Source organism: Delphinapterus leucas, chromosome 2 (assembly GCF_059928025.1).
Source record: "Delphinapterus leucas isolate spDelLeu-1000000601 "Yukka" chromosome 2, BTC_Dleu_Yukka2, whole genome shotgun sequence".
NCBI classification, from domain to species: domain Eukaryota; kingdom Metazoa; phylum Chordata; class Mammalia; order Artiodactyla; family Monodontidae; genus Delphinapterus; species Delphinapterus leucas.
The window spans coordinates 178,116,869-178,141,619 of NC_143130.1; the positions used below are offsets into that span (position 1 = coordinate 178,116,869).

Genomic DNA, 24,751 nt, shown 5'->3' on the forward strand with positions numbered 1-24,751 from the left:
AGCTAGTAATAGCACTTCTTTTTGTAGGGAATCATCTCTCCAGCACACACATACACCCCCTCCCCAGGCCAGGATACTCCAATTCAGAAATGATGTCCTTCTTCTTCAGCTTTTCACATTAACCTTTTTTGAAGATAGGAAATTAAGATCTGAATAATAGCTTTTAATACTAGCCCCATTTAAAAACAAAAAGTGAAATATCTTTTTTTAATTAAAAAATTTAATTTAAACAAAACGTAAAAAATTAAAGTGGTATGTTGACATCTTTAAGGTACAAAAATAAACACTTGCATTCTATTTTATGACTTTAACTTTCACAGCCAGGTGGTATAACTAACTTTAACTTACAGCACTTTCTACCTATTAAATTTAAAGAAGCTTTCATTTTTCATATAATTTTTAACTGAATTTTTCCAATAAAAAAATTAGATCCCGAGAAAAACCAGTGTTTGAAGATTATTAATTCATAACTTGGTAGTAGGAAAGGTTGAACAAGAGTCCAAACTGATGAATTGGGATTGTGTAATATTTGGATAGCCAATTTGCTTTAAAAAAAAAAAACAAAACTAGGTTGCCAAAATACTAAATATGATACCGATATTTAAAGTAATTAGAATAGAAAATAGGAGGTGGCCAGGTGGGTATAAGGTACCAGTGAATTTGGGGTACCAGTTAGAGAAATGCTAAAATTTAAAGTTCATGTAGACACACATGCACACTTTTTTTTTTTTTTTTTTTGGTAGCTCTCTCAGAATCATGTGTTTATAGTCTGGCCAGGGTTGTGGCCTCAGTCCTGCCCCTTAAGAAATGGGATCTTTGCCTAAAAGTTATTGAGAAATGAAGACTGCAGAAAGCCAAAAAATGTCCAGGCTTTTCATGCACACTGACAGCCAAACAGAATGCTCTTTCCATTTGCAGTTTTTTTAGTGTCATTTTAAGTTGCAGCTTCCGGCCAATCAGCGAGCCCCGTGCCTGCTGACATCACGAACCAGCCAGTTCCCTCCAGCTGCAGAGAGCTTCAGTTTGTCTTTTTTTTTTAAACTAAAATGGAGGCTGGTTTCTTGCCTTAAGGAGTACATTGCCTTTCCCGCTGAAGTCTAGATGTTGACATGTAATAAAGCGGGCAGCAGGATGGTGTTGGATGCGGCCAACTCCAATGGGCCTTTCCAGCCCGTGGCCCTTCTCCATATTCGAGGTAAGTTATTGTGTGTTTCACTGAAACGGAACCTTCTGTGGTTAGTTAATAAATGGCTATTGTGCTTCAGATAAGAAAAGCAGGAAGTCCTTTCTAGCAGAATTCACCCCGTTTTGCGGCAGACCTAACCAGAGGAGGCTGGGTGTGTCACTGCAATTTGGCATTTTACGAACTACTTACAGAATTTGAGTCTTGAGGGAGGCCTTGCATGCATAGTTCAAAGCTGGTTTTTCTGCTTTCTGCTCGCTCTCCCATCCCCCTTTCAGAGCCGTGCTGATGTCAAAGGATGTGAAGTCACTGCCCGGGGAAGGCATTGGGCGGGGGGTAGGAAGGAGAGGCGGGCGGCACGCCTGGCCAAGTTGTCCGTGCGCAGAGTTTCTGTTACATCTGTGTTGCTTAACACCCTGAAGGTTTCACCGGGACACACCTCTGAATTAACGATGAATTGCAGTCAGAAAATATGCAGAAATGATTAGAAAAGAACTTCTTTAAAAGGATTGTTTTCGTTCTTGCCCTGGAGCCTAAAAGAGAAATAGACTCGTGCTTTGAAATATTGGAATCCATCGTGGGTCATAATTTCTGAGCTGTTAGCGTTTTTATTGAATAGTAGGAGATACTTTGCACTTAAATAGGCTTTGTATTGACATTTGCCTTTAAAATTTTAAATGGCAACAAGTTTTCGATGAGTGTATAGATCACTTTTAATAATTACAGTTTGCCACTTGTAGTTTATACAGAACTGGAGTTCAGAATTTAGCTTAAAACACAATTAGCATAGTAATTAATAATTATATTAAAATATAGGTATCAGGATAATCATATACTTTTTCTTAGCATTTAAAAGTATTTGTTATACAGATTTTTTGTTCATAATTGGGTGAAGTAGAAAATGGATGTTAAGCTTCATCATATCACTTTAAAATTTATACAATATCACAGCTCTGTCCCTAACAGAACAGTTCTGTCAGAATCTCCTTTAAGGACCCATGTCAAGGAAGGGAGGGGGCAGGATCTCTAGGTGACTAATAGTCTGTAGGACTAAAATACCAGACAAGATTTTTCAGATCCTAGGGTGTTTGCAGATAAAGGAGATAAAACCGCATGAATACCCAGTCTGTTGGAATAAAATGGGTGTTGCTTTTCTCTCCAAGCCCACTTGAAAGAAGCTGGTGGAAATTAATGTCCACAATGACCAACCTGTAGGTCACATTGTTTTGTAGTGCACCCAGGAAAGAGCAAATGTTGACCACAGATGGCACTCAGGTATTTTAGTTGCAGGAGCCAAATGGGCAAAACCAAAATGTAATTGTGTTTCGATTTAAGTTCTTAAATGGTGACTGACTAGCAAAAAGAAAATTTTATAGCATATAAAATGTGTATTTTGATACTTTTAAGGTATCTTCATATAAATAACAGATTGTTTTAGTTTGAGTTTTCTGATTTCATTAAACACTTAATGTACTAGTCATTTTTTGAACTATGACTTTATTCTGAAATGGAATTGTTTGATTTTATATCTTATACCACATTGTTGTTGTTGTTTTTAATTCCAAGACTTTACTGTGACCAGTTTGAATTTTTTTGTTGTTGGTTGAGTGGTTGGTTGCTGTCTAATTGTGAAGGGGAAAAGTAGTGAAGCGTATTAACCTAAAAGAGACTTGAGATTTTAAGAAGGGGTAACCTTTAGGGCCTAAAACTAACTTCTGGGTCAAACAGTGAGCTAGCTAAAACTTGAACGCTTGATTTACTCATCAGGACTTTTTAGAGCAAGCATGTTAATGTGTGGTTTAGCAAAATTTATTTTGTTTGTATTGGCTTTTAGAGTCTTGATTAATTTAATATCCACTATGCATCTCCTCTGTATGTCCAGTGCTGAGGGTCCCCACCCCAGAGGAATGGATGGTTTAGTGGGAGACCCACACAGGGGCCCTGGTGCAGGAGGGGCACAGGAAGAGCTGACTCTGGGCAGGTGCTAGGAGAGAGAGCAGGGGCTGATGTGATCATGATGCTGGGAAGGGGAGGGGGCAACACTGAGGCTTACCACTGACTCAGGGTGCATTTAGAGAAGAAGGGTCTTGCGCACAGAGGTAAAATAACCAGCCCAAGGTCACTCAGCCTATAAGTGGTAGGGCCAGAATCCAAACCAAGGCAGTTAAACAAACCAAGGCAGTTGTTTTGTTTTGTTTGGAATCTTTAAAAAAAAAATTTTTTTAATTTTAAAAATAGAAATTTTGGCTGTTTGTAGAAGCTTTTGCCACAGGATTATAATAGCGGGTTTTTCCCCAGTGTCTTATCAACATCCATGCGTTTCAGTGGCCTCTGGTATATGACAGTTTTTGTGCCTAGGGTGCATTTCTTCATTCATTTTACAAATATTTGTCAAGTGGCTACCACCACGTGCCAAGCAGGTACCTAATTCGGAATATGAAGCAAGCACTGTGGCCCAGCTTTCAGAGTTTACAGCCCCCTGGGTGGTGGGGCAGTCAGGTAAACAAATCAATCAATACGGTCACTAAACTGGTGAGTAATCCCAGTTGGTTTGATATTTATCTCCTATTACATAGTCTAGAGTTTGCAGCTAATATAGTGAATTAGCATATCCTAAAAAGTCCAAGTGTGACAGGAACATGTTGCTGAAAAGTCTAAACTTTTCTGTCTGTAGAAGGAGAAGGCGTCACCTGGAGGAACTTGATGGCTGTAAATTTAGCTTGATGACTTAAATCCTGTACTTCCAGGGCTGTCCGAGAGAACTGTCTGCGATGGCGGGAATGTTCTCTGTGCTGTCCACTGCAGTGGCCCCTGGTCACATGTGACTGTTGAGCCCTTAAAATGTGGCTACTGCAACTGAGAAACTAAATTTTTAAGTTTATTTCATTTTAGTTATTTTAAATTTAAATAGACATGTGTCTAGTGGCTGCTGTATTGGACAGCACAGTTCTAGACTGGGATCGAGAGACTTTTTCAGAAAAGGCTGGAAAGTAAATATTTTTGGCTGAGAAAGCAGCCATAGGTAGGCATGACTGTGTTCCAGTAAAGCTTTATTTACAAAAACAGGTGGCTGGCCAGATTTGGCCCCTGGGACATAGTTTGCCCACCCCTGTTCTAGACTATTCCTTGAATTTTAATTGCCTGTTAAGCGTAGTAAAATATATTTCACTTCCAGAGCCAGGTTTAAGGCAAGAATAGCCAAGCCAAAAAAGATGTTACTGGCCAGAGAGGAAGAGAGCGACCTCCATCCAGTGCCAGCTGGCTTTTACTCTGGCCTCAAGCAAGTTGTTAACTGCTCCGATCTTGTGGTCGGTTGGTGAGTCCTGTCTCTGAAAGACTGAGGAGTAACCTCGGCCTGGTGGGTGAGTCCTGTCTCTGAAAGACTGAGGAGTAACCTCGGCCTGGTGGGGAGCTGGCGAGCAGATTATTCTCTGTGTAAACCCATTTTTCCTGCGGAATGGAAGTCTGATTATAGAAGAGTTTGTTTTCTCACAAGTATTCCTGAGTCACCAATTCAATGAAAGTCTTTACCTTTCCAAAAAAATTTAGAAAAGCAAGAGCAGGGGGCAGTGTAGGGTGTCAAACCCGAAGGCTTCCTTCCCCGCTGCAGCCCGTCTGATGACTTAGCCAGCACTGCTGAACACAGCTGTGCACGTGCGCGTGCACTTGCACGCGCGTTCCCAGGTGTGGGACACTCCTGCGTGATCGAAGTCAGTGAACGTTGTGAGGATGGATGCCTAGGGATGTCCTCATTCCCAGAACTAGGAAGGAAAAATGTCATTGACGACCAAAAACAAAGACCCCTCAAGAGATCAAACCAGAGATTCTTTCTCAAGGTGTTTACTCCACTAACATCTGTGTGTTTTGTAGCTGTCACTGTCTGTGAGGTGGCTTTTTAGAAGTACACCTTTAAAGCTACCTGGGATGAGCCTGTGTGAAGTTGTTTTCTCTTATCATTCCTGCCAGTGAGGAAGGAAACCAGAGTAACAAATAACTCTCTGGGGGGTGCATGTCTGTGTTAAAGCCTGCACAACTTTTGTTAATTAGTCTTCCCTGAACTGATCATGACTCCTGCCTTGCAGCAAAAGCTAAACTCCTAGAATTTTTTCATTAAAAGATGTTAATTGTTTGGAAGAATGAGACAAAAGTAAAGAAGCAAGGTTAGTAGTCAAGAAAAGGGTGTGTGTTTTTGAATCTAGGAAAGGACCGTGTCTTCGAAGGCACAGAGGTTTGGGGTATACCCTACTCCATTTCCATACATCAGGTAGCACTGCAAGGTGGTTCTCCTCCTATCCGACGGCGACCTGCCAGATGTGATGCGCTTTTGTGAACACTGCCCGACTTGTTCCTCCCAGCATTCCTGCCCGGGAGGTTGGCCGGACGCGTCCTAGTCACTCCTCCCCAAGGTTACCAGGCTGTAAGGCCAAGTCCAGGGCCCTTGCCCCTGTGTCAGCTACACGTCCCCAAGCCGCTGCTGGTGGCCGTCCCAGAAGGAAAGGCAGCCACATATGTCATCTTCTGGTATTATCTTTTTGACCTTTTTTTGGAGACCCAGCTAAAGCTGGCCTGCAGTCTTTGGGGAGGCTCTGGATTTCCAGGTGATAAGATGAGACAAAGCACCCTTCTGTCAGCCCAGCTCCTGGCCATGCAGAGCATCCCAGACCAGAGGCCGGAGCAAGGGGTCGGTGCAGGCAAGACCTCTGTCACCCACATCTGCTTCCAGACAAGGCCCACCTCACCTCCTCTTCCCTGTCAGATGGGAAAAGTACCACCAAGGATGCGGAGAACTCCAAAACTGGGGTAGTTTCTCTCACTAATGTACTCAAGGAAAAATCTTTCTTATTAATCTTGGAAAGAGATGGCTAAAGTGCACAAGGACAAACTACTACAGCAAGAAAAATCTGGTTTTGTTTCAGGCCCTTGAATTATTCGTAAATCAAAAACCCCTCTAGTTAAAAAGAAAAACTAAAGAGATGTAACAGTCAAATATAGTGAGTGAATCTGTATCAGATCTTTGTTCTAAAAACAAAACAAAGTAAAATCAAGCCTGCAGAAGACATTGGTCGAGTACAGAGCGATGTGGGACGCTATGGAATTACTATTAGTTTTAAAGGGATTGTGATTTGTAGACACTGTCCTCATTCTTAGGAATTGCAGACGGAGGTATTTAGGGGTGAAGTATCATGATCTCTGCAACTTACTTCAAATAACAAAGTGAAAAATAAATGTAAAGCAAATATGCTAATATGTGAACAGTTGGTGAATCTGGGGAAGTGGGTATACAGGTGTACACGTTGAATACAAGTATTCAGCTTCTGAGTAGGTTTAAACTTTTCCGTAATGTTTGAGAGAAATGTCTTTAAAATGTTCTGCTTTAGAAAAAATGTGCAAAGGACATGTAATTACTTAGAAATTGTTTCCTAAATAGTGAGCAGTGGTCTTTTATATTCAAGTTTTGGCTTTTCCTGTGTTTTTCCTTTTACTCCATTGCTGACAAATTAGTGGCCGTCAGTGAAATAATCAGGCGGGGGCTTGGTCATCCCAGGTGGGGTGAGGTTGAGACCCTGTAGCCCAGTGCCTTATTGGTGGCCTCCTGCAGCCAGCACGGTCCCCTTGATGCTAACTTGTAGTGGCTGCACAGACAGCTGCACCATCTTACCGAACAGCTGTTTTGGGGACGTACACCTTTTTTTGATGTTTATTGGCATTTTTATTGGACTTTTAAAGCATAACAGTTTACGGCACGCTCTTAGGTAAAAGCAAGGTTCCCTCTGAACTTGAGAGGCAGGGTGCTTAGTGGTTAAGGGCGGGGGGTCTGAAGCCACAAGGCTGGGGTCGGATCCCTGCTCCCACCCCACCACTGGTTAGCTGAGCTGTCTTGGGCAGGCTAACTCACTTCTCTGCTTGGAAATGGGAATGAAATGGGGATAAAAGGACCTACCTCTCTGTATTTTTATGAGGGTTAGTTAAATGAGCGCATACACATAAAACGCTTAAAATGGTGCCGGAGTGCTGTAAGACTATGGGAAGTGTTAGTGGTTGCTGTGGTTATCGTCTCTTTTCTAGGTCACTGTGGTAATTCAGAGCCCAGCGTCTTAACCACAACTTACTTTATTTTTCCGCTGCTGTATTACCTGTATTTGTTCATCTTGAAGCTTATCTGTCTCTGTCTCTGTCTGCTCTCTCCCTCTCCCATTTACCAAGCCTCTCTTCTTGCAATTTGCTTGTCATTTCACCCCCTGGAAGAAGTCAGTAGCATTGATGATCCTGGAGTGTGCAGTGTGTTCTGCTTGTAGACTGTGTGTAAAATTACCTAGTAAGGTGATCCAGTCTCTCTAGTCAGAGTGTACTTACTGACCCCCTTTCAGACTTTTCACTCTCGGGGATCTAGTCTGTTAATAAGAAATCAGCATTTAATACATTCCTCTCCTCACCCCATTTTTAACTCTTTTGAAGAAAAGTGTTTTAGCATAAGATTCATAAGGAATTCTGCTTTTAGAAGTTAGAGATTTTATCTGTGATTAGTCCCACATAGGGTGACTTCACTTGTCATTTCCCCTTAGTTGTATTTAAATGCAGGTGTTGCTTTCTGATGCTTTAGCAACTGGACTTCCAAAAGTTTACTGTCAGATTGTCAAATCCCATTACATTAAACTCCTGAATTCCTTTTTTGTGTTGGCATTTTTAAATTAAGATATTATTTGGTGGGACTTTCCCCGGCGGTCCAGTGGTTAAGACTCTGCGCTTCCAATGCAGGGGGCACCGGTTTGATCCCTGGTCAGGAAACGAAGCTCCCACATGCTGCACGGCGTGGCCAAAAAAAAAAAAAAAATAGTATTTGAACTAAATGGGATCCAGACTATAACCTTATACCTTATTGTTTCAAGTTTTAATATTGTGATATTTTTAATAGCGCTTGAGCTGTTTCACCTGTTTGATTAGGTTTTTCAGTCTCTGCTTTGTCGTTGATGTGTGTGAACTTCATGTATTACATTTGGATTTTTATCTGCTGGTTGTGTTATTCACCAGCAATGTGTTCTAATTATGGTATTTTGACTTATAAAGTTATGAAAATAGTAATGTTTCACTCTAGGGAGCAAGCCTAGTTTTCCTAAATTGCTGGTCCTTTATTCTTGGTAGGCTTCAAGGGGGAAGAAATGGGGCGGGGGTGGTCTGTGTATGTTTGCATTTGTAGATCATTTTGATACATATACAACTAGAAGTTGTTTTTTTCACCTTCAGGTAGTAGGCCAGGCTTCTCTAGGGGTGGTATATGATAACCTTGTTTTCACAACTCTGAAGCTGTGACGGTATCCTCAGCATTTCCATAGGGCAGTGTTTATAGGTGCGGTCATTGGGCCCCTGGAGTCCCTGAGATACTTTCAAGGGATCTGCAAGGTCAAAACTGTCTTCCCAAGAATGCGAAGGCCTTTTTTGCCTCTTTCACCGTGTGGCCGTTCGCCCTGATGGTGCAAAGGCAGTGGTGGGTAGAACAGCTCCTTGCTCGGAGTGCGCAGTGGTGTCCAGCTAGAAACCAGCGTGTGCTCCACTACGCCACACCAGTCGGACCTAAGACTGTCCTTGATGAAGCATGAAATGTTAGGGTTAGTAAATCTCAGCCCTTGCAAATGCACCTTTTAATCACATTTTGTGGATGATGTGCAGAGTTCACACAGAGCCCTCGGGCACACTGCAGTATGGTGGCAGTCTCTAGGAACACTGCACAGTCGTGTGAGTGGCAGGCTGAACTAGCCACTTTTTTCAGGAACATCATTTTTATTCAATACTTGAAAGAGCAAAAGACAGACAGATTGGGTTAGTAAGACCTGAATATTTGACGTTTGCTTTCTCGAAAAGGAAGGAAGGAAGCCTGTCAATTCAGGGGAAACAGCAGTGACACTATTTGTTGCCCGTGATAAAATTCAGACTTGCAAGCAAAAATTTGAATTTTGGAAAACTTGTATCCGCCAGCGTGAACCTGACAGCTCCCGGTGCTGACGGCTTCTGGTGATATTAACAAACAGGGCTTCTTGATGTGAACGGTGGAAGATCTGCATGACTGCGTGCCAGCACATTCAGTGATGCTGCAAGCATGCATGGGCAGGAGAGACATTGAAATTGCAGGACACATCTCAGGGTTTGAGGTCACTGAAACATCCATCAATATGGTTCCAGATTCCATGGTGCAACTGATCTTTAAGAAACTACCACTTGTTGAATGTTAGCATAGAATCGAAGAAGAATATCCACAATGTTTTTTAAAAGCCGTTGAAATACCTCCCTTTTTCAGCTAAACATGTCTGTGAAGGCTGGGCTTCTTTTCATATACTTCAAGCAAAATACCATATCAAACAGATTGAATACAGAAGCAGAAATGCAGGTCTACCTGTCTTTTAAGCAAGGCTTTAAAGAAATAGGCAGAAATGTAAAACAGTGTCACTCTTCCTGCTGGTTTTTTAATGAAGTTATCCTCAAAATGATATTTATGTTAGCACGAAATGAGTCCATTCCTCTTATCTTAAATGAATTAATAAGTAAATGTTTTAAACATTCTCTAATCTGGTCATTATCAGTAGGTAGAACCCACGTGATCTAAGCTCTTTAGGGTCCTCCAGACTTTTTTAGAGGACATGATCCTGACACCAAAAAAACTGAAGGCCCTTGGCCTAGGAGAGCTCTCTAGCATGAGCGGGATGTGACCCTGACCCTGTTTTTTACCAAGCCTCTGTATTTTTTCTCTTCCTACCTCAAAAAAAAACTTCCCAGATTAACTAGTCAGCTAGTAATGTAAACAGGTCTCTCAGGCCACAGTGGGAGGTGATAACTCCACCCAGCGTGTGGGCAGTGGAGTCACCCCAGGACCCGGGGCCTCTCTTTTGGCCTTAGTCAGCTTCCATTTATCTTTTTACTCTTTTTAAAAAATCCATATGTGAATATAGCCACTTTGAAAATTTGTTTTAATTACGAATAAAACTAAAATTCTCCCTAGCTTTATCCCCAGAATCAGTCTCCTACCTTTCCTGGCATCTCAGAGCAAATTGTTTGGAGTTTGCTGTATATCATTCCACATCTCTGTCTGCGTGTGCATATTTTCACATTAAATAATGTAAATATGGATTTATTTATTCACTGAAAGTATACAGTATTTTTTTCCTTTTTTTTTTTTTTGACACGCAGTGTTCCCGGACCAGGGATTGAATCCAGGCCCTCGGCAGTGAAAGCACGGAGTCCTAACCACTGGACCGCCAGGGAATTCCCTAGTTTTTTATTTCTTAAGAAAAAAAGTCGACATGATAGCAGTTTTAGAAAACTAAACTTCTTACAAGGTCTTAGCATCCTGATAGCTTTCTAAAATAATTGGTGATGTTCAGAGCTAGTGTTACGTTATATTATCCTGAACTTGTACTATGTATACATACATACATTACATAAACTCTTAAGTGTGGTCTTCCGCGTCTTTCTGCTAATTTGCTTTAAACTCTCTTGGTGGACATCTGGGAGGAGGCAGTAGCTAGAGGAGCACCTGCCCCATGCCTGGGCCATCCCAGGGACCATCGTAGACACTTAATGCCCACAGCCGGGCGGGAAAGAAGCTCTGTGCTCGTTCTACAGACATCAAAAACGAATGTCCACGAGCAGACCTGACCAGATAGTGAGTGACAAGGCCTGAAGAAACCGTGCACTGTTTGACTAGAACTTGGACCACTTCTGCCACACCAAGCTGCAGGAAATGTGGACAGTTCTGTGTGCTTGAGGCCTGGTCCCGGGGAGACACCTCACTTGAGAGAACATGGATGACCCTTCTTGCCTGCTGTTTAGAATATTTTACTAGATGTTGAAAACATTGGGATTTTGTCAATTTAGTGACCCCCCCCTCCCCTTCCCAAATTAGATCTAATCATACCAGAATCGAGCTAGCGGACTCAAGGCGAAGGCCTAACAGTGTCGCTTACCGGGTCACTGGTGTCCTTGACTGTCTCCATACCTTCCTGAGTCTGTGAATGCATTATATTTTAAAATGCGTTTGATTAAATTACTTATTTTCAAGGGAATTGAAAGAAAGGAGTTTAGATTCAAATTCCAGCCTGCTGTCCCTGAGGACAAAAGTACAGGATAAGAATGAGCAGATTCCTCCTTTTCTCTTATCCTTAGTTAAGAGAAATGCTATGCTGGTAGAAAACTTGAGTGACTGTCCAATGAGTGAGGGTTTTTTTTAAGACTTTAATAAATTCAGAAACTTTTTTCTTTGCAATAAAGTCACAAATGACATTATATTGAAGAGGTGTTATTAATCTTAAAGGTTAACTTAAGTTTACACTTTAAGCCAAAGTTAAACTTGTGATGTCCTGAAATGTTTTGCTTGTCTTCTTCCTCTCTGCCTACTTCTTCCCCTTAAGCACTCCTTTCTTATTTTGTCTCATTTATTCTCCAGAGGAGGCCATCAGATATTTAAACTGACCTTTTCTAAGGCATGTAAACTTTCTTGGGGTGACTTTTCTTATTCCAATAGTACAGTATCAGTGCATATGAATTCTGGATTTTTCCCTTCCAAGTGTTGTGCCTCAGTTCAATGTAAACTTTCAAAATTTTAACCTTGAATTTGGTATGAGTTGCAATGATCAGTATCCAATTAAATAAACGTAGACTGCCCTGCCTACGTAGATTAGGAAAATATCTTTTGGGGGGTATGCGTGTGCCTGTGCACGCACGTGTGTTTCTGTAAAGCCAAATACCAACTTATAAAAAACAGTTCAGTCTCCAGTCTTGTTGTTTAGTATATAGGCTTAATCATTTGCTTATTTGAGCCTTTCCTTTACTTTAAAAAAGGAGGAGAGCCTTTCAGTGAAATGTAAGCTGAACTTGGAGCCCCTAAAATAATTTTTTAAACTGTACATCATGTTAAAAATATAAAGGGGAGTTTAAGAAGCATATTTGGTAAAGTGTTCTTCGTCAGGAAACAGGGACTTATCAGCCAGTTAATAGCCTTGACTGTGGCATCCAAAGTAACTGAAACACGCTGCCCAGGTAACTATTTATACCAGTTAGGAGTGTGCAGAAATGAGGCACAGCAGCCCAAGAGCTCGTGCAGCTCAGGCGTCTGCCATCCCTGTGTGCTTCCTTGCATACTGTCTGGTACACCAAGCATTACCGTAATGCGTTTCTTCCAGAGTTTTTCAAAATCGTGTGGCCTTAAGAGAAATTGTTTAGGAAGACCAGTTTCCTCGGAGCAGTTTGGTCCTCCCCGTCTGCAGCATGGCCGAATACCCAAAGGGGGGTGGAGACTCTTGTTTGTCATTAGCGCCCAGGAACCTTTTTCATCTTCAGACCTCCTTGCAGGTGTTCATTAACCATCCTATTTCCTATGAGACAGCAAACAGGTATTATTAGTCCCATTTTTACGGCTGTGGAAGCCAAAGCAGAGAGGTTCCCGGACTTGCCTAAGGTCAGAAGGAAGAGCTCTTGGGTTTTCTGACTCAACGACTCTGGGCTCACACCTCTCTGGATGCGCACAGGGCTGCTCTCACAGGCTGCTTTATCACAGAGATCTAGCCGCGCAGTACTTTCTGCTCTCAGTTTCTCACAGCGCTGTAGAGTGCGGTGCAGCTGAAACCAGGTTAGTTGATCTTATGGTGTCATCTAGAAAAACAGGAGATGCAGATCCTGGGTCATGAAGGTAAGGCTGTACCTTGGGGGTTTGTGGGTATGGATGAAATTAAGTCAGTGGGGCCTAAAAGTGCACCCACTTGCCCCTTAGCATAGCCTGGAAACTCCCGTTGAAGAAACATGGACTCGGGGACTGCTTTCCACTTCGTTTAAGGAACTTGTACCTCCTGAAAGATTTACATTAAAGCTGCATTTTCCGCATAGCTAATGAGAGTATTTCAGTGCTGAACATAAACTTCGTACTGGTACAGATTCCTCATGAGTAATTCTTTGAATTTAGAACAAAGTGAGATATATTGTTCTATTGGTAGTAATAGAATTTGGAGCTTTGGGGCTGTAAGGAGGAGAGAACATTCTTTATCTGCAAACTGGCTGTTTTAGTTTAGGCATTTGTCCGAGGGGAGACAGTGGTAAAGACAACTACTTCTTGATGATGTATACAATTGAGGGGATGTTTGCATTGTCGTTTATAAAAAGCCTGTGAACTCATGTTCCTGATTTTCATAAAGCCCTGCGATACTCCGTGTGTGTGCTCTTGTTGACTTCAGTGTTGGTAGCGTAGCCGCGCTGCATCCTTTGTTGTGCCACGTAAGGTTAAAAGTAAGACCAAAATTTTTAGTTAACTGAGTTTGCTTCAAAAGGAAGGAAAACTTTATGGAATATACCTAACAGAAAGGAGAACAAAATTTAGTTTTGACCTTTTGCCTTACGGCCACCTAAAGCTTTGTCTCATTCCCTTGACAAATATTTGTAAATCACCACCTTGGTGGTTGGCACTGTGCTGGGCACTGAAGGTTATGTCTGTGCACCTTCAGACTGGCACCAAGGAGGAGGGAGCGGGCCTGGGGGCGGGGGCAGGCCTCCCAAGAGAAGTAATACTTGATAAGCTCACTGGTGGTCCCCGGTTCAGCGCGCTGGGGGGTGTGTTGTGAATGGGGTGTGGCAATGTGGTGAGAGAAATGCTGGGAAGGGGTTTATGTCAAGTAAGTAGCATCTCTTTGTGGACGGATGAGTGGAGCGCGCGTCAGCGAGCAGTGGACGAGGAGGCCACTGCAGAGCGTGCCGCCCCCGCTGGTCCTCGCGCAGGGAGGGAGGGCCAGGCTACTTCTGTTCCGGCTCCACGGGGAACCTCAAAGACAGGCGGGAAACTAAAAGTGATACCTTTGTTGGGGGGACGCCAGGGTTTTCACCGTGCGTGTGTGTGTGTGTGCGCGCGCGCATGTGTGTTTGAACCCCGTAAATATAATACCTATTCAAAAACGTAAAAGGGAGGCAGAGCATTAAAAGTAGAGAGCATATGTGATTATTGATCTTCACAGTCAGAATCAGAGGGTACTGTCTTTCTATGTTTCTGTGCTGTGCTCTTAGTGAACTGGCTAGAACACAGTATGGAAAGGCCACGATCATGGATTTGGATTTGAGACGTGACCAGAGGTTAACCTTGCCAGTCCTTGCCCAGCCTGTTTACGTGCACACCCTCACTCGTGAGGGCAGCAGAGCACGAAATGCAGGAGGATGGGGCAACTCAGTCACCCTCCACACCCCAACCAGGGCCTCACTCAGATCATCTGGTTCTGGTGGAACTGACCTTTCATTGTTGTGTTTCATTTTGTTGAATGAACCAGTTTTGCTGTGCTTCAGGTATTGTCACTCTGCGGTCAGCCCTCTTTCTTTCTTGTGTGTGAATGGTAAGGCTGCCAAAGCCAGATCTGCTGCAGACCCGAATTTCAGCGTCGTCTTCAGCAGAGTGTGTTTTCAGAAATTTCCAGGGCAGGAGGGGGAATTTAAGAAGGAAGTTGGGGAAGGTGAGGCCGAATGGCTTTGGGTTTCCTGGTGGCACAAGGGGAGGCCTCTGCAGAAGGTTGAGGGGCAGCGGTGACCTGGGAAGTGTGAAGGGTGAGAGGGAGCTGACCAGACTGGTGAAGTGTGCTGCGGCCTGCAGGGCGCAGTCAAAGGTGGCAATCGTGATCATGATCCCTTAGTAGAGATATGCTTTGCAAACACTTTTTCCAAGTCTGTGGGTTGTCTTTTCACTTTCTTGATGGTACTGTTTGCAGCAAAAGAGTTTTTAACTTGGATGAAGTCCAGTTTATCTAATTTGTCTTTTGTTGCTTGTGTTTTTTGGTCTCTTATTTAAGAAATCATTGCCTAATCCAAAGATTTGCTATGTTTTCTTCTAAGGGTTTTATCATCTTATCTTAGCTCTTACATTTGGTCTCTGATCTATTTTGAGTTAGTTTTTGTATATGCTATTAGGTAAGGGTCCACCTTCATTCTTTTGCATGTGGCTATTCAGTTTTCCCAGCACCATTTGTTGAAAAGACTGTTCTTTCCCCATTGAATGGACTTGGCGTGCTTGTTGAAAGTCAGTGGACCGTAAATGTGAGGGTTTATTTCTGGACTCTATTCTGTTCCATTGGTCTGTATGTCTGTACCACAGTCTTGATTACTGTAGCTTCATTGGAAGTTTTAAAATCAGGAAGTGGGAGTCCTCCAGCTTTGTTCTTCTTTTTCAAAATTGTTTTGTGTTCAGGATTCCTTGCATTTCCATGTAAATTTTAGGACAGTTTGTCAGCGCTCCTGGCCTCTGTCGGTAGCCTTGTCTGGGCTAGAATCAGTTAGATCAGGACAGTGCAGTTCACACTCTGCCTGGCAGTTCCTCTGGCTGAGGGAGAACCTGCTGTTGTTGGAAGTCTGGGGCCATGGGCCTGATATGGTCTAGCAAGAACCCCCAAAATGTTTAAGTTTCTGAAGTCTTGAGTTTTGTCACAGAAAGCTATTTGAATTTTGTATTCTGTTTCATAATTAATACTGTTTAATTTAAAGATGTTTAACATGATTTAATTGCTTTGTAAAACTGATATTCCAGGAAGGGTATCGTGTCTACTCCGTAATAAACATGCACCGCCCCCCTCGCACATGCCCAGACTGAATGCCCCAGTTTAAAAGGCCGAGTTGGGGGAAACCCGCCCGTTAGAGCTTTTGTGTTTGTAAAGGTTGTTTCTTTGACCATCTGCTGTCTAACCTCCCCAGACCCAGACCCCAGGCTGGCATCCGTCCACCTGGGTGAAGTGGAATTACCTGATTGTCGGTGTGTTGGTGTCTCTTGCAAAGCTGCCATCCTTTTCTGTTGATTCTTGAGGTAGATTTAGACCTGGTCAGTCTTGGCCATCAAAAAGATTCCTACAGGATGAAACCCGTTTCATTCCCTAAGTTATCATTTCTTGGAAGATCAAGTTCTTGGCCAGGAGTGCACTACGTAGTTTATCTAGGTTCAGATGTGCCGAAGGTGACAGCCCAGGATCAGTCATTTCCAAATGCCTGCGCTGCTCTGTGGCAAGGCTTTTACCTGTCCAGGCAGAAATAAAGATGATATAGTGTGTGTCTTCCATAAAGCTAAGTTTATTCAACTTACAGGTCTATCTATTCTAGGATTGTCTTTTTTGGTATTAAAATATCTTTTATGATTTGTTTAAATGTTCCTATTTGTCAGTTAGGGTGGTAAGCCAATGTCAGTCTTTTCAGATTCCTTGTGAATTTTACTGGTCTGTGAAATCTGAACCCCAGAACGTCATTTTAAGCCACAAATCCCAGATTTGTACCTTGTTTACATTTGGAATTACCACATAATAATTCAGACAATTTATGTAACTTAAAAGTCCATTTTTTATTTCCCTTATATGAAATGTCCAGAACAGGCAGATGCATAGAGATGGAAAGCAGATTGATGGTTGCCAGGGGCTGGGGGAAGAGAGGCTGGGGGGTGACTATTTAAAGGGCAAGTGTGTTCTTCTAGGGTGATGAAAAAGTCTTGAAACTAGAGAAAGGGGTTAATTGCACAACACTGTGAATGCACTAAATGCTACTGAACTATTATGCACTTTAAAATTGTTAATTGTAGGTTTTGTGTGAATTTCTCCTCAATTTTTTTTAAAGCCATTTTATTCCATGTTGTAATTATATATGAGCCAGAAGGTGGGAGGGCGCTGTGTCAGGTTATATGAATCCAGGTGAGCGCAGGGTATATGCTTACACACACAGGTATGTATTATTCATTTGTATCTCCAAGCATAATCATTGGACGCTAACTAGGCAGACAGACTTTCTGCTTCGGGGCAGCAGAAAGGTTCGTGTTGATACTCCACTGAAACTCGCAGGTATTCTTTATTCTCACCTCACAAATAATCCGCATTCTCCAGCTTTTTACAACCTTTCACCCTGGAAAGTTGAAGTTTTGAAATCACCTTCAGGAGAAATTGGAATAAAGTTTCTCTTGATGCTCCGTCTGGTGGCTCTGTCTTAGTGTTTACTGGGACGCCAGCCACCAGGCTGGAGGCAGTTGGCAGTGTTCTGTCCTGTAACCCTTGAAAGGGGACCGTGATTTGTCCTCCCCTGCCCCCAAAAGAGAATGGAGGGAAGGGAAAGACCCTACATTATTTTTAAGTGAGAAGAACCCTTATTATAAATTCTGAGTACAGCGTAGTAGTTGTTGTTGTTTTTTAGACTTTCTCTCCTTGATCCTTCCAGAAGGAAACGCACAGGAGGGAAACTCTGGGTTAGGGCCCCGCCTGGACTAGGGGTTCTGGGGCAATCTGAACGCTCACCACTGTTCAGGTTCCTTAGTTTCCTGAAGTAATTGAGCTTGTCACCTTGCCTTCATTTAAAATACTGATTGTGCTTTACTTTTAACAGTTTCAAGATCTCATAATAAATAGTCCATGAAGGTGGATTTTTTTTTAAGGAAGGCGATTTTCCACCTAACTTTGACTTTATGTTTGTAAATGTGTTGAGTTTTGTCAGTGTTTAAATGGTTTTCCATGCATCAACCCTGATCGCAGAGGGACAGTCCCAAGCACGCTGGTCACATGGAGGAGGAATTCACACATGGCTCCACCACCGTCACCACCAGTCCCCCACCCTGTCACCCGTTAATGTTGCCTTCCAGTTGTGTTTCCCCACAAGGTGCTAGCCGCTCAGTCCCACTTTGTTGCTTGGCGGTTGTCGTCGGTGTTGTTTTTTGCTTTGCGGCATTGAAATTGTAGTTGAAACTGAACACTGACGTAGCGTCCATGGTGACAGAAAAGAGAAGTTTCGGAAGCCGTTGCCGTTCTGTCCTCTGCTGCCACAGCTGATCGCTCAGCGTTCTGGCCTCTTAAGAACTAGAACTGAAACTAGGGCAGGCATGGTGTTATCTAAACCTCAGATTCTGTGAGTATCATTTTGTAAAAAGAGTACCATTTTTGTAATGAAAACATCTGCTTTGTTCAGGCCTATCGCCAAGGCAGAAGATCTTAATTAGATAGCGTCCTGACTCAATGGAAACCTGAAGTGTGATCCCTAAAAATGCCAACTGCTCTCCCACTCATTCTCCAAGGCTCAGAAGGGTGTTGTCCATAGGAGAGAGAAAATTTCTAGATCCATTAATTCAGGTTCGTGTTATCAATTCATATTTTACCACCCCTGTAACATTTTACATCAGTGAAATCTTCAGTTATCACAAGTGGCGTTGCATAGGTTTTATGAGCTGTACATTGCTTTCTCAAAATGAGAGCAGGGTTTCACTTAAACTAACAAAGGGCGATCTACCTCGGAACTGTAAACAAATTCTCAGTTGTGACTTTGAAGGTTCTGACCTGATTTGGTCCTGCTTTGAGGCTGACGACAGCTGAGGGTTAGCCCAGATCAGCGTAAATCAGAGCAGCCAAAAAGTCACCGGCGCTAGGGCTTCTGATGGGGCGCCCCTGAAGGGAATGCTGTGCAGCTCTGTGTTGTGCGAAGCCTATGTCTGATGAAGTGGATCACTTCTAGCAAAAGGTATTCAGTTGAAGTTTAACATAACTCTATTATTCTATTAAAAGAGACACACGTTTTCTGTCGAGTTAGGTCGAATTATAGCTCTTCTATCAGATACTTGAGTTTAAAGGTGTAAATGGGTAATTCAAGTCCATAAAGCAAGGAACACAAAGATAAGCAAGAGCCTCTGCCCTCAGGGAGTTTGTGGTCTGAGCATAATTAGAAGTAAACACCTGCTGGGGAAGCGCAAATGAAAGAGGCCCTAGAGCTGCATGGGGCTGCAGGAGGAGAGGGTGATGAGGTGCCAAGGGGGCATCTGCCAACCAGCTGGGCTTTCAGCGGCCGGGATGGGCTGGGAGTGTGAGGGCGACCTGGCAGAGCAAAGCGCGGGAAGGTGAAGAAATGCAGGGGTGCAGGTGCAGGGGTCAGGGTTGGACACATAGCTCTACTGGGGCCTTCTTGTAAATGTGTTCGCCCAGCACACGTTTCTGAGCACTTTTGTGTCATACCTGTCCTACCAGGTGAGGAATATAAAGGTAAACAATCCAGGTGCATACAACTGCAAAGCCCTGTGATAGGGCGGTAGTGGCAGCTCTCCAGGGTGTGAGCAGCCCGCAGGAAGGGCACCTTGCTCAGCTTTGGTGGTGTTTGTCTTGTTTGTTTTACCACAAACGAAATATGAGCCTTCTTGTTGGTGTCTATGATAGGTTAATGTATAAGACGTGCTTGCATGTTTATATAAGACGTTTGATTGTTTAAATTTTGGCTACTTCCAAAAAAGAATTTGATAAGGCCTAAAACATTAGAACATGTGCAACAGTATATTAAAGAAAAAAAGTTATTAGAAGCCAGTTTGGAGGGCCGGTTCAACCTTTGAATGGAGCTACTTAACAGTTTCAGAAAAAAAATTATGCTACTGATGGCCCAATGGGCATAGCATCTTTTTAAGCTTCCTTCTAGTCTGTGATGCTAAAACCAATGCAAAATGCACAAAGGAAGGTGCTTACCTTCCTGTTTGATCTGTGAGGTGGGACCTGCCCACCTTATTGTAGTCATTTCCTTAAATAAGTAGAAGAATTCGTCTGTTACTTACACTGGTTAAAGTTGGGTTTAATTTGTCTGAAGACATTCTTATTTTAGCAGCAATATTATGATGTAGATTTGAAGGCAAAACCTAAAAGAACTAATTGATTGCCTGGGATAGATGGAGAGATTCTAACACTGGGGGTTCCTAAATAGTCTTTTATTTATAGAACCAAAGACTGGAAGGGGGTCAGCAGAGGCCGAGAGGAATTGATCCCTCAGTAAGAATGTATGATAGGGCTTGAATGATCTTGCTTCTCATTCAGGACCGTAGAGGGTGACTCCAAAGCATGCATTTTGCTGGGTAGTAAGAGTCAGCATAGAAAACCGTGAACCAGCTGAAAGAGGATTTCTGTTTTGTTCTTTATACAGTGGGTAGCCCAGGATGCCTCCAAGTATGGCCGGTATGCACTGCTGGTGGCACAAGAGATGATTTTGAGTGAACGTTATTTTCAAAGTTATACATTGATGAATATAAAAATATGTAATTAGCATGTCAGATCCACAATTTCTTGGATTATTGTTGCTTAGGACAGGGCTTAGAAAAAAAGGGTGTGTCCATTTAAGTAAAAACACCAAGTAAGCGATAGCACGACTGTGCACACATGTGGCAGGTATTGAGAAGGTGTTTGTGAACGCCTGAAGCACGGAAACCCTGGGATGGGCCCGCTGAGTTCCTTCCAAGAAGACTGTTCCAAAGAGCCCCCCAGTCTCCTGTTTGGTTCCAAACACAGCAGCCCCAGTGGAGCTGGACTTGGAGCCTGAAAGGTCTGGGTTCCGGCAGCCCTCGGGGAAGGGCACAGCGGCACAGCTCACAGCTGTCTGTCCACTTCCGGCCGCACTCTGGCCTTCCCTGCCCTCTTCCTCCAGCCCCTAGCCTCACTGTCACTGCCTCTTTGTGCCCTCATTCACCGGGTAATTTCTCTGCATCTCTCCAAGCCTTTGCTCAGTGGTATAGCTCGAGTGAGTTACTTAACCTCCGGAGTAACTTTCCTCATTTGCAAACTGGGAATAGTAACATCTCTCAGCGGTGGAATAGTTGTGGGTACTCAGTGAGAAGAGGGTGTGAGCGCCTGGCACAGAGTCTGGAACGTACTAAAACCCGTCGTGTTAGCAGCCACGGTGAGTAGTTCTGCCCGGTTCTTCCCTTGTTTCCCAATTCATATCCCAACTAGTGAAAGCTGATTATTGGCACTTCGCTTTTCAGGGGAAGAGCCTTGACTTGGCCAAAACGTTTCCCTGGGATCAAGTTGTTTTCTCTTGGCCCAGGCTGCCTGGGAGTGGGGTCTGGGTGCTAGAGAAACCTGCAGCCTGGGTCTGCCCCTGTGGCCGACAGTGGGCCTGTGCTGGGGTCTTCATTAGCCGGAGAGGCACTCAGCCCTGCTGGCGCCGAGGAGTCTTGGCCAGCTTGGTTTGACTGGAGCAGATGTTTTAAGAAGATGGGGTTACTGCAGGTCAGCGAGGAGATTCCTGGACTCTCGAAGTTTGGCACAAGTTGTTACAGGATCAGAAAGCTGCCTAAAAAGACTAATTTAATTATGTGGCGTGATAATCCTTCAGAAACTACCACCGTGGGTAACTAATCTTAAATTTTGCGTTCATTCCTGGCTCTGATCATCTAGCCCAAGGGACCCCTCCCTTATGTTCATTTGGTTTATTTTGAGAGGACACAGTGTGATGGAGTGAGAGGACCTGAGTTTGAGTTCCATCTCTCCTAGCTAACCATCAGGGCGACTGACTCTTCCAAAACAGATTTCTCACCAAATTGTCATAGGGATCACGCAGCAAGATGTTTGTAAATACACTGTTGGAAACATCAAAGTACTATAAATATGTTTTTGTTTTGAATTTTCTCTCTAATGTGGCTCAGAGTGCTTTGGTTTTGACTTCCCATCTGCATCGAATCCAAAGTTTAAAATGGTCTGTTCCTCTGATTGACCAAATATGGTCCAATCAGGACGGTTGTGTCACATGCAAAGGGTCACCTTGTCCGCCTGGCCAGAGTGCAGCGACTGACATAGCCCCCAGAAGCCTGTCTGTGGGACGGGAAAGCCCTTGTCTCCGTCCAGCCTTCCTCGTCTCTGTGCTCAGGCCGTGGAGGTTGTGTGTGAGGTTAGAAACGGTGACAGAGATACTGAGGCCAGTTTCGGGAGGAAGTGGTCTTTCCAATCTGGGCCCAAAATAGTCTTCTCAAAAAAGGAGAAGAAGAAAGATCACGACATTAAGTTAAATGTCACTTGATTAGGCATCTAAGTGCGGCTGTTGACATCCCACAGGCCACCAGTAATTAATCTGAGAAAGTATTTCCCTCTCAAGTTGAGGTGGTGGTTCTAGTAGAAATTCTTTTCCCAGACTCACTGTCTCGTAGGTGAGACTTCAGAGCCCCATTGCCCGTCCTGGCATCCAGGTCTCTTAAAACTGTGAGGTCATATAATGCATGCTTAATGCCCAAGCTGCTGTCAAGTTGCTTAGGGGCATTTATACAAAGGATTTATGCATTAAGATACCAATTCGGTCTTATCGGGAATCTGGTTGGAGATTAGAGCAGTGACTATTATATGCTGGGAAAAATCAGAAATTAACCCTCTAATACCCTCTCCTCTCCCAAAAAGCCATGAGAAAGAGTCCTCAAATTTTGGAAATTCACTTTCTTAAATACAGCTCACTTGTGAGCACATGATAGAAAAGCCTCAGAGGAAGATTAGAAAGTCTGGCAGGGTTTTCTATTTTGCTTGCCTCTCTTGCCAGAGTCCTGGAGAAGGATTTTACTTTTAGGAGTGTATTCAAAGCACATTCACAGTAAGCGGAAAATGCAGCCTCTGTCGTCAGGGTTTGGGGTCTCTGACTGCAGCCGGATTGATGGCCCCAGCACTGTTGCTTTTGATGCGGCGAGCACAGCTCCTTGGCCGGGGCCATCTGAGGAAGACTGGCAGGTGCTGTGACAGCGATGTTCTGTGGCCACGAGTGGGAAGAAGGGGGTGGGGTGGGCTGCCTCAGGGGCGGGCACTGGCTGAGAGCTGGTGGGCGAATTACACCAGGGAACCCTTGAGGGAGTGACTTGCAGCTTGGGGCACATTTTGCAGGCGGCTGAGTATTCAGGAGAATTCGGTAGAAGGAGGAGTGGATGCTCTGGATATTTAGTTGGCGGTAATGTTATTAGGTCAGACTTGGAGTTAAGGCAGAATCCCAGACATCTGACGACTTGTTTAAAGGGTTCCTTTGTACATCCCACCCTCTCGTCTAGGATATGGGCTAATGGGGAACTTGGCCTGTGTCAAAGTTATTTATATTAGGCACCACTGATTTTAATTCACAGTTTTTTCTGAGGAGCTTTTAAGGTCTTAGAAATAATATTTTGTTAAGGTTTTGTTAAGGTTTGCAGAGACTGGGTGACAGACACAGTCTTTATCTTGACCAGGAACGTCAAGGCCTTGAGTCTTCCTGTAAGGAGCAGGCAGCGTGTAGGGACCAGCCTGGGATATTTGAAAGGGCTCCTGGCCAGCTGGATGGTACCAGTATGGACAGAAGTGTCCCCTCACAGGCATGCTCCTTGTTCCCACAGGCCTCTGAGAGGCTCTGAAGCCACACTGCCTGGGCTCAGACACCAGCCCTGTCGCTTCTGAGCCTTGTCACCCTTAACCTCTGTGCGGATCTGTTTCCTCATTTGTGTAACAGGATTCGTGGGCTTAGAGGAGTTATAATAATACCTGGCACATAGTAAGTACTCAGTAATGGTAAGCTATTAGTATTCCTTAAAAGAGTTAAAAGTGAAGATAGTATGGAAAATTAGCAAGATAAAATACAGTAGGAAATTAGATTTTCAAAATTGTTTAAGGACATTTTTCAGTCCCCAAGCAAAACTAAATAGGATTAGACTCCCAGCAAAAAAGCATCTGAAATGCTCCACGCAGTTGAGGCCAGGAAGCTGGACAGGATTTCAGCTGAACTGTGGGCGGAGAGCTGGGGATGGAAGTCCCCTGACCTGCCCGCGGAGAGAGAGTGGCAGCCAGGCCTGACTGCGGCCACAGGCAAAGCCTTCCCTTCTGGGCTGCCGACCTGCCAGCTTGAGACCAGAATCGCAGCTTCTAGGATCATGCACACGCTTACAGCTGGTTTTATCATTACCGTAAACGTGTCATTCTGTCATTTTGGAAAGTTATATTTCAGGGATTATATGTCAAGGGTCTGAAGATAGTTCTTTTCCAAAATACTATTTAAACTGAATAAATTTATTTAAATATAATCCAGTGTTAAATGTCTGGCTGGGGTATTGCATACATTTTTCTAGACTAGCAAAATTTAAGGATTATTTCCATAATTTTTAAAGTTACATTTACCGTTATATGTATACTACTGTATATGACAAATTGAACAATCATGGTTCTTCTAACTTCTTTAAATCCTACAGTGAGATGGGGCATATATTAAAGGCTATTAAAAAGAAATAGGATGTAAAGATATGTTAGGCAGATGCAAAAAAACCCAAGTCATAACATTAATAGTGGGCAAAGTTGAAATCAAGGCAAAATAAGATTCAGTGAGACAGGATTACTTCACCACGCCAAAGTGCACAGTGCACAGGATGGCAGAGCTACCGTGAACATATGCGATTTACCCAGGTGGTTCTGTGTCCAGAGCTAGAAGGACTGCAAGACAAAACTGATAAGGGGCTTCCCTGGTGGCGCAGTGGTTGAGAGTGCGCCTGCCGATGCAGGGGACGCGGGTTCGTGCCCCGGTCTGGGGGGATCCCACGTGCCGCGGAGCGGCTGGGCCCGTGAGCCATGGCCGCTGAGCCTGCGCGTCCGGAGCCTGTGCTCCGCAACGGGAGAGGCCACAACGGCGAGAGGCCCACGTACCGCAAAAAAAACAAACAAAAACTGATAAGGCCGGGGTTGGGGGAGCGGGGGTGGAACGTGCCTGGATGGCCCTACCTGTCCCAGATCAGGTGGTGACTACAGGTTATCATGGTGAACCAGGGAGACTTCAGAAAACAAGTGCTCACAAGGTTTGTACGTTTAACAAATAACA

General features: G+C 43.7%; 1 protein-coding gene and 1 long non-coding RNA gene across 11 annotated transcripts in view; one reads left to right on the forward strand and one right to left on the reverse strand.

Moving 5' to 3' along the window:
• The window catches only part of LOC111176066 (uncharacterized), a 31,589-nt gene extending 29,901 nt beyond the window's left edge, over positions 1-1,688 (reverse strand). The window contains exon 1 of the long non-coding RNA XR_016392274.1: positions 1,376-1,688. This is a non-coding gene — a long non-coding RNA (uncharacterized LOC111176066). The remainder of the gene's footprint in view (positions 1-1,375) is intronic.
• Positions 1-24,751, forward strand: part of PPP2R5C (protein phosphatase 2 regulatory subunit B'gamma) — a 132,524-nt gene that overhangs the window by 37,540 nt on the left and 70,233 nt on the right. The window contains exons 1-2 of one of the 10 annotated variants that reach the window (XM_089908207.1): positions 1,080-1,195; positions 10,361-12,857. The exons of 4 other annotated variants lie outside the window; for them this stretch is intronic. In XM_089908207.1, the coding sequence (XP_089764333.1) occupies positions 12,836-12,857 (22 nt within the window). In that variant the 5' untranslated portion in view covers positions 1,080-1,195; positions 10,361-12,835. Of the gene's footprint in view, positions 1-1,006; positions 1,196-10,360; positions 12,858-18,251; positions 18,277-24,751 lie in introns of those variants that run through there. 5 more of the 10 variants (XM_089908208.1, XM_022576072.3, XM_022576067.3 and 2 more) reach the window with 5 other exon arrangements.